We start from the raw sequence: 12,716 nt of genomic DNA on the forward strand, positions 1-12,716 counted from the left end.
TTCCATTTAACCTCCTTCTGTATTTAGGAAGCATTGATATGCCCAATAAATGTTTTTGTTAAATATCTTTCTTTGAGTAATGTCTAACATGCAGCATATGTAGGGCCCATGTAAATGTTGACAAAAGTGCTGCATCTTCGCTGGACCTACATACATGCATACAGGCTGCATATATCAAGCACCAAAGACAGTCACGCACGGGTAACATATTTAAATAAGGTCTGACTGCCATTGGGACACATGAGAAAATGTTACCACACGTGGTGGCCAATTTTGTTATAGGAGTAATATGAGCACCAGCAGTCTAATGTATAAGCTCATTAGAGATTCATTAGGAAGACGTGAGAAAGTCACAAGAAAACTGCTTTGGAGCACACATCAGGAACACATTTCATGCTCTCAAGAAAAACACTCGTCAAGAATTCTACAGAAAGACGGTGGCCAATATGTTATAGAATGACATTAGGAATACATCAGAAAATTCCAAAGAAACTCATCAGAAAGTCTAATGGCTTTGATGTCAAAACTCGTCAGACTTTCTTCTGAAACTCATCTCATATTTTCATAAGGGTTAACTACACACATACTCGCACACGACGTTGACCCGTAGATGAGAATGCATATAAGGTACAATCCCGACAAGAAAAACCTCGTACGAAAAAATTAAAAAGAAAAAGAAATGCGTACTTACGTGCCCGTTCGGAACAAGGAAGCTACGGCAAGACTGTCGATGGCGATGATGATGTCCAATTGAACGTCCGGGACGATAGACGATAGGACAGAGAAAACTGAGGAACCGACGTTCTTTTATAGCCCCGAAATTTTTTGGCTTCACTATGCGCCACCTCTCGAATTGCCAGTGCAAAAGTACATTATTACTTCATGAATTACGGCTCGTCATATGCAATGCAAACAAGCGCACCGGGAAGTGTGTTCAAGACGCGCGGGTCGCAGCAGAATCAGAGAATGACAAAAACAAAAAAGTGTAATAATCATTGTTTCAATCCGATCCACAATCCAGCTTTTCGGGGCGGCTTCGCTACGGTTCGTGTGTGATGTAGGCGAATCGAACGCACCTAAGGTATGTTCGATTCACCTGCACCAGTTCGCGAAGTGCTGCACCTCGCCATTCGTAACAAAAGGTGCAGAAAAAGCGCAGAGCTGATTCGCGATTAGTTTTCGCCCTCTCTACGCTCTCTATTGTCGGCGCCGGCTTCGTGCAGACTACAGCCTATTCTTACACCGTGGTGCAGACGTACAGGTGGTGGTATACGAACTTAATTTAGCAGACGTACAGGTGCGAAGCAGCGGCGTAGCAGACGACATGGCCGATATGCGCAAGCGCCGTTAAAAGCCCGCATACGTGCATCTGCCGTGTCTACACAAGCGCGGGTGTATGAACGCCTCAGAAGCTGATCATACCAGAAGTTCAGGATCTTTCAAACTTACGCACTCTGTACACATTAGTCGGACAGAACGCCGGCACCACGTCTGCACCGCGTCTGCACCTTGTCATTCGTTTCGAGTGTCGCGCTGTGCCTGCACCGCAGAAATGGAGCTCCGAACTTCTCGCGAATCGAGGTGAACTGGTTCACAGTGGTGCGGGCGAATCAAACGGACCTTTAACACGAACGGACGAAGCTCCGTTCGATTCTATTTGGCTCATGTGCTAGCTGCTCAGCTGTTCCTTGCTGTGACTGACTGACTGCCCCACTGCGCTGCTGCTGTGCACGCCTTCGCCTCGCTGTCGTTTTGCGTTTTTTGGCACGGGTTGCAGCGTTGCGGCTTGGGCTTCTGACTCGTCTCTTTCGCACACCATGACTTCCAAGTGGAGAAAATGTAGAGTCGTAAGAAAGGAATACGACAATATATTGAATGAACTAGGACTCGCGCGGCTTGTTGCTGGGCCTTCATCGGGTTCCCTGTCCAACGACAGAGCTGCAAGCACCACCTTTACGGACAGTGCTCGCGTAGCGCCACTTTCGCCTCCGGAGCTGGGAAGCAGCAGGCAATCAGGAAGTTCAATTTCGACGGACGACGGCGGTGAGCCTCCACTCAAGCGGTTGAACCAGCAGTCGGGAAGCGAAGCCTTAGTCAACAGCGTCTGCGGACAAGGTGCACCTTTTGTTGAAGAATTCCAATCAGAAATTGTGGATATGTCTTCACGTGAGCACAGCGACTCTGATAGTAGCTCAAGTGACAAAGGTAGTCTCCAACGTAGCAAATCTTGGGATGAGTCTGATGACTTTGTTGCTTCAGACAGCTGCACGGGGCCAGATGAGAGAATAGCGCTCACTTGTAGCGCAGTGCTGTCTCGTGTATCTCCTGAACAAATGACAGCAAGTGAAGAGTTTGCTGTCATTGCTTCCAAACATAACATGACTCATGCATGCATTAACGATGTCCTCGATTTCTGCCGTCGAAGAGGCTTCTCTGACCTTCCAAAGGATGCTAGGACAGTTTTGAGAACTGAGCGCAAAGCTCAGGTGGAGCAAAATGGGTCTTTTGTGCACTTTGGCCTTGCAGCAGGAATTCGTCAAGTGTTGCCGCCGGGGCAAGTAGTTCCAAGTGAACTGAAGCTACAGGGCAACATCGATGGAGTCCCTCTTTATAGAAGTAGCCAGCTTGCCTTTTGGCCCATTTTGTGCCGCATTACAAATGTGGAGGCATCACCACCATTTGTTGTAAGTGTGTATTGTGGTGCAGGGAAGCCACCATCTCTGCAGGATTATCTAGAGCCATTTGTGCGAGAGGTCTTGGAGCTTGCGTCTGAAGGGTTAAGCATAGGAGATGTTCGAGTACAGGTGAGCATTAAAGCCATGGTGTGCGATGCTCCAGCAAGGAGCTACGTGAAATGTATTGTTGGTCAAACTGGCTATTATGCGTGTGAGCGATGCAGCCAAAAAGGGCGGCACATTGAAAACAGGGTCACATTTCCCAAACTGCACGCACCAACACGAACGAATGCATCATTTCGATCTCAAGAGAACAAGCGCCACCATTCTGGTTTTTCACCATTCCTATCGCTTGATGTCGACATGATTGCATTTTTCCCGTCAGAATACATGCACCTCGTTTGCCTGGGAGTCATGCGACGACTCTTAAAGAATTGGGTATGCCAAGGCCACAGTAATAGATTGAGCAGACTGTATCGTTGCCAACTAAATGAAAGCTTGCGAGAGGCATCCAAAGCATTTCCAACATATTTCCAGCGAAAGCCAAGGGGTACAGAAGAACTGGATCGTTGGAAGGCAACGGAGTTTCGCACATTCCTCCTTTATGTGCGGCCTGTTGTCCTAAAGCCTCTTCTGCCTCCAACACACTACAAACATTTTCTAATGTTTCATGTAGCTGTCAGAATTTTAGCATCACCTCAGTACTACTGTGAATACAATGATTTCGCCAAAGATGTGCTGAGGTACTTTGTTCAAGAGTTTAGTGAGCTATACGGAAGGAAACAGCTTGTGTACAATGTGCACTCACTAATTCATCTTGCTGACCAGTGCCGGGACCATGGCCCATTGGATCAGTTTAGTGCATTTCCTTTTGAAAGCTATCTTGGACGAATGAAGAAGTTGCTGCGATCTTCCAACAAGCCACTTTCACAGCTAAGTAGGAGAATCTCCGAACTGAGGCACTCGTCCAAGAACCAAGTCGACCCGAAATTGCAACATGTGAAGCCTGGAGACTGCTTCCTGATTGACAGTGCTCCTGTGGTTGTTCTGGAAATAATGGGAGACCACTTCGAGGGTGGGATTTTACCACATGCCAGGGACTTTTTCAAACTTCCACTCAAGTCGTCTAAGTTGAATATTTGGCGCTGCAACACCTTAAGTAATAGAAGTAAGGTCTGGCCTCTTGATGCCCTCCGAAATACTGCTCAGTGCCTGAGGCTTAACTACAAGGAAGAACATGTTGTTGTTCCTCTTTTGCACTTTCACTGAAGCTGTCAGTGTTTGATGGACTTATATTAACACAAACTGCCGTAGTCAGTCATCTGACTGCCATAGAGCTATGCGTCCAATGGCCACAATGTCTGTTCTGTATGAGGCCGACAGTTGGGCTAGTTGGAATTCAAAAACAAAGACATGTTCAAAGAAAAGTTATCCTTTTGTCTCCGCACCTCTCCTCATTTTTCTTATGTGCTGGAACGTGTCCTTGTTTGTTCTATTGTCCTTGTCGCGAATCACCTATTCAAGCCATGTTCAAGCTATCTGCTTCAAGAATCTTGTCACTAATACAGTCATTAGCACTATTGTCCAGAGTGCTTGAATGGCATCCTTTGACCTGCAAAGGTGGCATTTGGTTGTAACACTGGATTCGGGGTAGCTTACAACTGTGTATGGACTGCTGCACTGATGGTACTTCCTTAATCTTTCTCCACCCAGGCCTTCGTGTCTTCCTCAGCTGCAATTTCCTGAAGACACTGCATTGCCACTGAGCAAAAGTAAAGATCATCATCATCAGCCTGGTTACGCCCACTGCAGGGCAAAGGCCTCTCCCATATTTCTTCAACAACCCCGGTCATGTACTAATTGTGGCCATGCCGCCACCGCTGCAACCTTAGTTGCAGCGGTGGCGTAGAGGTAGAACACCCGCCTTGTGTGCAAGAGGTCCGTGGTTCGAATCCCGGTGCCGGCAATTTTCCACCGGAGTTAAAATAAAGTCAGCGTGTTGATAAAATTGCATAAACAGGCCTGGAGTGTGGCCTGATCCCGGTGACCAGAACCGGTAACGCACTCCCTCACCAGAGCAGGATTGGCCACCCTGGTGCAGTACTTGGCCACAACCTCCTATATGAACAACACAATCAAACCCCGGCCCTCAGTCCCCAGCAGCTGCGAAGCAACTGACCACGGCGGCGGTCAGACCTGCGACGCTGCAGAGGGTGCTAAGAAAAGTAAAGATAACACATGGCAACTTTCATCGGCACATGCCAGGATGTGTTGTCTTGACTTTTGTTCCATGGCATCTTCACACGCTACAGTTACCAAAGCCACAGTGGCCAGTAAAGTGAAAAGGATAAAGGCAGCAGTGATCAGTGCAGCAGTGCAAGACCCAGTCCAATGACAGAGCTGCAAGCTCCCCCTTTGAGGACTGCACTTGCATAACACCATTTTTGCCTCAGAAGCCGGGAAGCAGCAGACGATCAGAAAGTCCCTCATGTCAGTGCAGCAGCGTGTTCTCAGATGTAAGGTATCTAGAGCCAGGTGTTATCGGTAAATGTCGCCCAAGCAGGCTTAAGCATGCCATTCAAGCATTTAAGCATGCTGATAACTGTAACCCGGACAAATTGCATTTCAAGCCTCCAAGGTTCAGCCCCAGCTTTCACTTTTGCTTCTGATGTGTTTTCACCACATCAGGCTCATACTGCCATGTTTCTTGAGAAGTCACCGCTCTCACTTGGGCACATCACAACCTCTACGACTTGGGTTTTGATTCACCCAGCAGAGCATCTGAGCCATCCACTTCTGCAACACAGAATCCAGCTGAGCCTGCACCTAACTTGCTGATACTGTACTTCTGCTTAGGTACTTCCAGTTTCTACGTGTTGAAGTGCACTTCACCTGTGACAAGCTGCAGCATGGAACACTAAACGGCCCTTTTCAGGGCCACCCAAACTATATGACTGGTGGGGACATGGCAGCACCTACTCTGCTCTCCATGACCCTCTAGAAAATTAGTATGTAGTTATGTATGTGTGTGTGCGAATAGAATATCATTTGGAATCTTGGGAAGTGCTTCTTGAAAAAATATATATACAGAACAGTCTTTTCTAGAATAAACAGAAGGAAAGAGCAAGAGAATCAACAAGCCATCTCTTTAGTAATCACAGAAAATACTGCTATGGAATGAAAGGAAATTTAAAAAAAAACATAACTAGGCAACGTGAAGTGAACACGAAACCAAAGGTTTCCAGATTTGTGTTATCATGACAGTAACAGAGCAAAATGGCTTTGTAATGCCATTTGAGACTTCATCTGCGCAAGTGTTGAGTGTCTTTTAAATGCTGTTGCAGTCAGGTTAAGCTTTCTAGTGTTAGGCACCCTATTCTTGCAATCTTATACTCTCAAAAGTCTGGGATGAACTTTTGCAACCAGCATGTTTTGAGTACAGCCGCCTTCTTTTAGAAGACAAACCACCATAAAATTCAGGAAGTTGCAAGCAAAGTAAATGACAGAACAGAAGCTGGACTTACAAATGTTAGTTTATCTTCACAATGCCCAGCATATAATTTTTGATAGTACCTCAAAATGCCAATTTAAGTGTGGGAAGGTTTATGTGAAATTCACTGTAGTGTCTTTGATGCACCGAACCTAAGGTTTCATTGTGGGTAGCTCAGATAACCAATAATAATTACTAAGTTGTAAATAGGGTGTGTCTGCACTCACCTACACAAGATTCAAACATTATTCTACATGCATTCTTTCTCCGTGAGCATAACTGATGGAATGCTTGCACATCTAGAGCGGTGTTTCTTAAGTATGTTTCCAAAAGCTCAATTTCAAGAGTTGTGCATGCTTTTCTTATCTGATACACACAATTAAAACTGGAGGTAGAGCCACATTCACAACAAATAAAGAATGCAGGTAAGTGGTCACCTGTGTGCCCATGGGCAGCAAAGAGTAATGTTCACGCATTCTATCATTGATGCGCTTACCAATCTGGAGGATGTGAACCATGCCATATGTCACAAATGAATTTTGTGGCATGTGAACTCTGTGGCATATTTTGACATGCAGACACCTTTGAATTGGTAACCAAATGGCTACAGAAGCCATCAAGCATGCTGTGTGCAGAAAACAGCAGATTCACATTATGCCTCTTCTCTACTTTCTTATGCGAAAATGCACAAACATGAGATAATTTTCTGCTCAGTCTCTGCTCTGTCATGATCACCTTGTTACGTATATATTGCTGCCTATCTCACTTCTTTTACATTCACTGTGACACCACAGCAGTTGCACTACTGATGCTCATCAGCTTCCAGGCAACAAATTTGTTGCTGACAGCTCAATTCATTTGAGTGAATGCAGCACTCTTTCCAAGCATTAATAACAACATGCCTAGCACTACAAAAATGAACTGCAAGAAGGCACAGCAACTGAGTTTACTAGAGCCTGCCTAGATTGCAACATGTGCAGTCTCCATCAGGCTTAGCCCAAGCAGTAGAGCAGGTTAGTGATTTTCAGCACCTCGCCTATCTAATCCTCACACCTTAACTGCAGCAGTTCCAGCTGCTTCCACACATGCAAAAAGATAGCACCAACACAGTATATACATCTGCATCTATGCATGCAGCATGCACATCATCACTGGAGCAGCCTTTTGGTGTGCTGCTAGCATAATGGAAGCAAGACTTTATTCCACACTCAATTTTACATTATCTTCAGCTGCGCCATGGAAGCCGAGACACGGCACCATTACTGTATCCATGATTCCTTGTTACATGTTCTTATATTTGTCATGCACGTGTTGTTTTCGACATGATGCCAATTACGAGTAAAGCTTATAAGTTTAACCACAGCCTCCCACCACATCAAAGGTACACTAAAAAGCAAAAATAAATCATCTTACACTCATAAACTATTCTTTCATACTTTTTTCATTCATTTGCCAGGAACAGATTGAGTTTTACTTCAGAATGTAAGGGCCAAATGTTTTTTTCTTCTTTCTTTTTATGTCGTACTGGCACATCGATATGTATGAAAGATAGCAGTGTTCCCTCATATTCGGGATCTGTTAAGAGAGGGGAAGTACGAAAAGGTTTCTAAGGTTATTCTTTGGCTCCTTTAGAATGAAGTCATTTTTACCAGGTAAACCAGCATACCCATTTAGATCTTGTCAAAATTCATAACGTCGCATTGAGCTGGTGCCAGAAGTTTACTACAGCACCACCAATCATATTTCACTTGTGTCTTACTTCTAAGCTGCCTCCTAACAGTGGCCGTTTTGCTATTGCAGTGCATAATTTACTAATACAGCATAAATTGGTAACCCTGTCTAGCACATCTTTAACGTAAAATGTAACATTGCTGTTACAGTTGTGCCTAACTTGAGGTGACCGCGCGGTTATGAAAACAGATACAAGAACCGTGAGAATTTTTGTTTGCGGAATGCCATGGGACATAATGACAATTTGGTTTGAGTGAAAGCACTAGCCACTCAGGCTTGCACTTTGTCATGCTAAACATACTCTGCTTCTCAGGTCGTGTTATATGATCTATGGTATACTATGTTAGCAGCAGTGCATTAAGACAGGCTTCCTTGTAGGAGCATGTAGGAACAATAAACAACATACAAATTTTGTGTACATGTGACTTCTTGAAGCTTAGCACCATTTTATATGCCCTATATAGAGGGACAGATTAGAGACATGTAAGTATTTGTTTAGTATTCAGGAAACAGCATGCAAACAAAGAAGACTGATACAGAAGCAAGGGGAAGTGCTGATCTGCAACTGAGGTTTTATAGATGCTTTGTGCAGTGAGATATACAACAAAAATAAAAACATAACAGACTACTAACTTGAAAATAAAAAGTGCAACTACCTATGCACTAAAGAACATCTTTATAATTCAGGGAAACGGAAGGATAACTGCTGTGTGTTCCATCGATTCTGGTGTTGAAGTTCAGTGTTTGACGGAAGCCCGTCTGGTCGTCTGGTCTTCTTTTCTTTTAAATCTTTATTTGGTCGGCGAAGTGCCCCGGGTTTTTGTTTACCCTTTTAACCATGATTCTGGTGTTGTACATTTGTGTAATATTCTGCATGGTCAAGCTGCGTAGTGCTGTGATAGATGATTCTTTAAACAAGTATGTGGCTGCACTGTTGATAACTGACCACAATGTGGTTGTTTGTTGGCTTTTATGCTCCGGCAATATTACATCAACGCAACTTCGTGTTTCTCCTATATAGCCGAGTCTATACAATAAATTTTGCCTCCAGCTCTTCAAATGGCTGGAGCTGTTTAAAGCACCACTGCCCTTATTTTTAATGAAGCATAACTTGTTTATAGCAGCGTAAAATTTGTAAGCTCATATTTGATTGCGTGACAGGATTATGACTTGGAACTTGCACTGGGCAACCGCTTCATTCTGCAATATGGCATGTGCCTATGGGGCTGTGGTAAGTGTCTCCATGTTCATTTCTTCCCCATACATATGCTTCCTGCCAGTTTGAGCTTTCCAGGAAAATCAACTTCTGGAACATGCGTTTGCTAAGAGGAAGTTTCTCATCATTAGTGTGTTATCTGGAGAAAGCCTCATTGCATCAATAACTCAAGCACAAAAAGAAGGGCCTAAGGACAGCTGGAAATGCTCATTTTTTAAACAATATAAACATCACATGCCACCCATATGAAATAATTGAAAACAGCATGTTGGTGTAGTTCTCAAAGATGTTCCAAAAGTGAAATCTCCTTGCGACAGTGCCATCAGCACGCAGTTTCTAGAGAACACCTGCAAACTGGAGCATGTAAACAAGTTTCTTAAAAGCAAGAACATTCACTCCGGCATTACACTTTTATGAGGCTATACATAGGCAGGCTAAGCTTAAATGCACATCACTGAAAGGCTCAGGGAAGAGCATTGTACATGCAAACAAACTGACAACACACCCAAAGAAAGCTGACCATACATTGTGGGATGTGTACCTACATATCAAAGCACAGTGACGCAACTAGAATGCATTGAAATGATAAATGTAAAAGCATGCTATTGGCCGCTCTACTGAAGAAAAAAGTATTGCATGTGCCAAAGAGAGAGACTGCACATGTGTATGAATAAAAGTGACATCTTCATTGTTTTGACAGAAAAAGAAATGGTATACAAAAATGAACAGGTGTGAGTTTGGAACTCATTTCATCTGTCGCTGTATCTTCTAATTACATGTCTGCATTAATAAGTGCCACTAGCAGCGTGCATTGCCATGAAGTGTTGTCAACTAACCAGGCTTGTGCATTGCTACTCTCTGGTTGCAATATACTGCTATCAGTTCAAAACTATACATTTAAATGTTTTTGCTTGCTACCACAAAGTGTATGTTACTTGCTAGCACCTACTGCACTTCTTCAAGCAAGTGCATGGTAGCAGTGTTCTCGTACATGATAACTTGTATGCTGTAAACAGCTTAGAATGTATACGCATAAGTAAGGACAGCTGAGGAATTGGTGTGGGAATGCAATGAAGTGGCACTGAAGACGAGCACAAAAGGAGAAACAGATAGTGCACGTGACTATCAACTAAAGTTTATTAGAAAAGCTAGTGCTATTTCATCATGTTGCCATGCCAACTTTCCAGCTGTAATTAGTTATGAAGATTTTAACCCATTTGCGGTGCTAAAGACGAACACAAAAAACAGAAACAACAAACCTTTCCAATAAACTTAAATTCAGTTAAAAGGACTATTAGAGTGCCTAGGTGCCTATATGACATGATTTCAGAGAGATAAAAAAACACAGCACGAAAGTAAGGGTAGACATGAGACAAGTGCTTTTAGGTTTTAGATTTTTGGCTTTGTATAAGTGTCAGATGGTGCAACATTTAACAAAAAGGCCTTCTAAGAGTTGCCATGGAACTGTATACATTGCCTTCCAGTCTGGACAACCCTGAAAGCACTTCTATTCTCTATTCACCAGATGTGGTGTTCGCTGGTGAGGCTGAGGGTTTAACTCGATCCTGCCAGTTGTGGTCGCAGTACTATGAATGTCGGTAAAATGCAAAATAATGCTTGTGTACAATGTGCTTTGGCTGCATGTTGTGGACTCCCAGGTGGCCAAAATGAACCCGAGTTCATTACATCTTCTCCGACAGCTGTATACTTGTCGCTTAAGGACAAAAAACTCCATGAATCAAGTTTTTCTATGCACAGTATTTGTTGGTCACTTGTAGCTGTTAATGTGCACAATGTAATGGACGACTGTGGAACACATAATGCTTCGTATTATACTCTGTGACTATAGCAGCTTCTAACATGTTTTAAGTCAGGCATACTAGCCTCAACCACACATAACGAATGCTGTCTGTAGCTTTGACTGCAGTTAATTTTTGGTGAATGCATGGAGAAAAAAAATGAACACATTTAATGTAACGCAAATTGGGAACGGATATGGTGCACAGCCGCATTGAATGAAATAATGCTATTCCACTTGTGTGGATCATGCACAACATCAAAAATCTTACTTTCTTAATGCTCCACGAGTTGCACATAATGTTAGTGCTAGTGCTAAATTGTTGTACAAGATAAACTTAAGTACTGAATGGCAAGATAAACTAAAAAAAATAAACGCTAAATAGAGTGAGTACATCGCTTCAAATTAAGGGCGGACCCAAGGCAACTTCACCGGGAGCAGAGGGGGAAGCTATAAAAGATGGGGGTGCCTCGGAAGTCCCCGAGACACGCCGACACGGAAGCGGATTTCGCCCAGTAACCGCAGATTTATCGGTAGGGAAGCGCATGAAACCGCGAACCTCAAGCACGCAATACTAAACTGTTATTTAAAAAAAAATTGAACACGACCGGATTCGAACACACGTAAGCTGTAACTTGAACAAAGGTACCCGCATCGTACACACGCAACCACGATCGCGCTGACAGCGAGTTGTTCATTAAACAAGATTTTCATGTTTAATCTTTTTTATCTGGCTTTCCAGAATTATTCACGTGTAAATGTGTGTGTAAGGTTTGATCAGATTTGAAGGACAAACTGTCGACATGCCGTCGACACCGATGACCGAGTCGAAGGCCTTTTTGCGCCGACGGCGCCGAGAAAGAAGGCAAGCTGTAGATTGCGCCCCAGGTCTGCGGCTGGGGCGCAGACTTCGACTTCGAAGCACATCTCCTAGCACAACCTGATAGCAAACATTACAAGATTGCAGTACTTTGTTTACTTCTGCCCAAGGTGACAGGAAATAAATTAGCGAGAGCTAATGTAGAAGCTTCAAGCACTGGGCAACCGCCCACAAATGGATCAGTTGACCACTTGCGAATACCATACTACGCAAATATCTGACATGCTGCCAGAGCCCGTAATGCAAACGTATGTGTTCGCCGTAATTGGTTTTCACCATTCAGTAATTAATACACCATCGGTTATCACGTACGTGTGGAGCACACTTAAGCGGAAGGCGTTAGAACCCCTACCCTGCTGTGAACAACCCTGTCTGTCGCCGAAGTGAGCCCGTCTCCCATGGCAGATAAGCATATAAGTGAGCTGTTATTAAACCTCAACAAAAATGGTATTGCTTATATCCCGTGTCAAGCGAATTAATAAACGTGGTGCCAGCTCTGTTGAAGGGGTCGCAGCTTGCAAACATATTTCTGGTTCCTGCACAGTGTGCCTGTGATCACGAAGTGCGTTAGTTTTCAAGACATGTTGTTCAATTTCAGCAAGTCGTAGAGCACTAAAAACCGACAAGGCGAAAATTGGCTTATTACGGGCCAATGTCCTCCAATGAAAGCCAACTAGCAATCCATATTGGCAAATCCGTACGAAAGTTGGTCCAATAATTCCCACCTTGTCGAACGGCAGTGCAAATATTGTTTACTGACTGTGTAAAGTGGGCCAACATTGGAACTCTATCAGAATGGCACAGCCAATATTGTTTACTGACTGTGTAAAGTGGGCCAACATTGGATCTCTATCAGAATGGCACAGCCAATATTGTTTACTGACTGTGTAAAGTGGGCCAACATTGGATCTCTATCAGAATGGCAA

At 43.8% G+C, this 12,716-nt stretch overlaps 1 protein-coding gene across 1 annotated transcript; it reads left to right on the forward strand.

Annotated features, from left to right (window-relative positions):
- The first annotated feature begins 2,321 nt into the window (after window positions 1-2,321).
- On the forward strand, window positions 2,322-3,944 carry LOC135901847 (uncharacterized). The gene has a single exon (XM_065431686.2). It carries the CDS (start codon window positions 2,334-2,336, stop codon window positions 3,942-3,944), a length of 1,611 nt encoding a protein of 536 aa, XP_065287758.2. The 5' UTR covers window positions 2,322-2,333.
- Window positions 3,945-12,716: the final 8,772 nt, after the last annotated feature.

The sequence above is a fragment of the Dermacentor albipictus genome, chromosome 7 (assembly GCF_038994185.2).
Source record: "Dermacentor albipictus isolate Rhodes 1998 colony chromosome 7, USDA_Dalb.pri_finalv2, whole genome shotgun sequence".
Taxonomy (NCBI): domain Eukaryota; kingdom Metazoa; phylum Arthropoda; class Arachnida; order Ixodida; family Ixodidae; genus Dermacentor; species Dermacentor albipictus.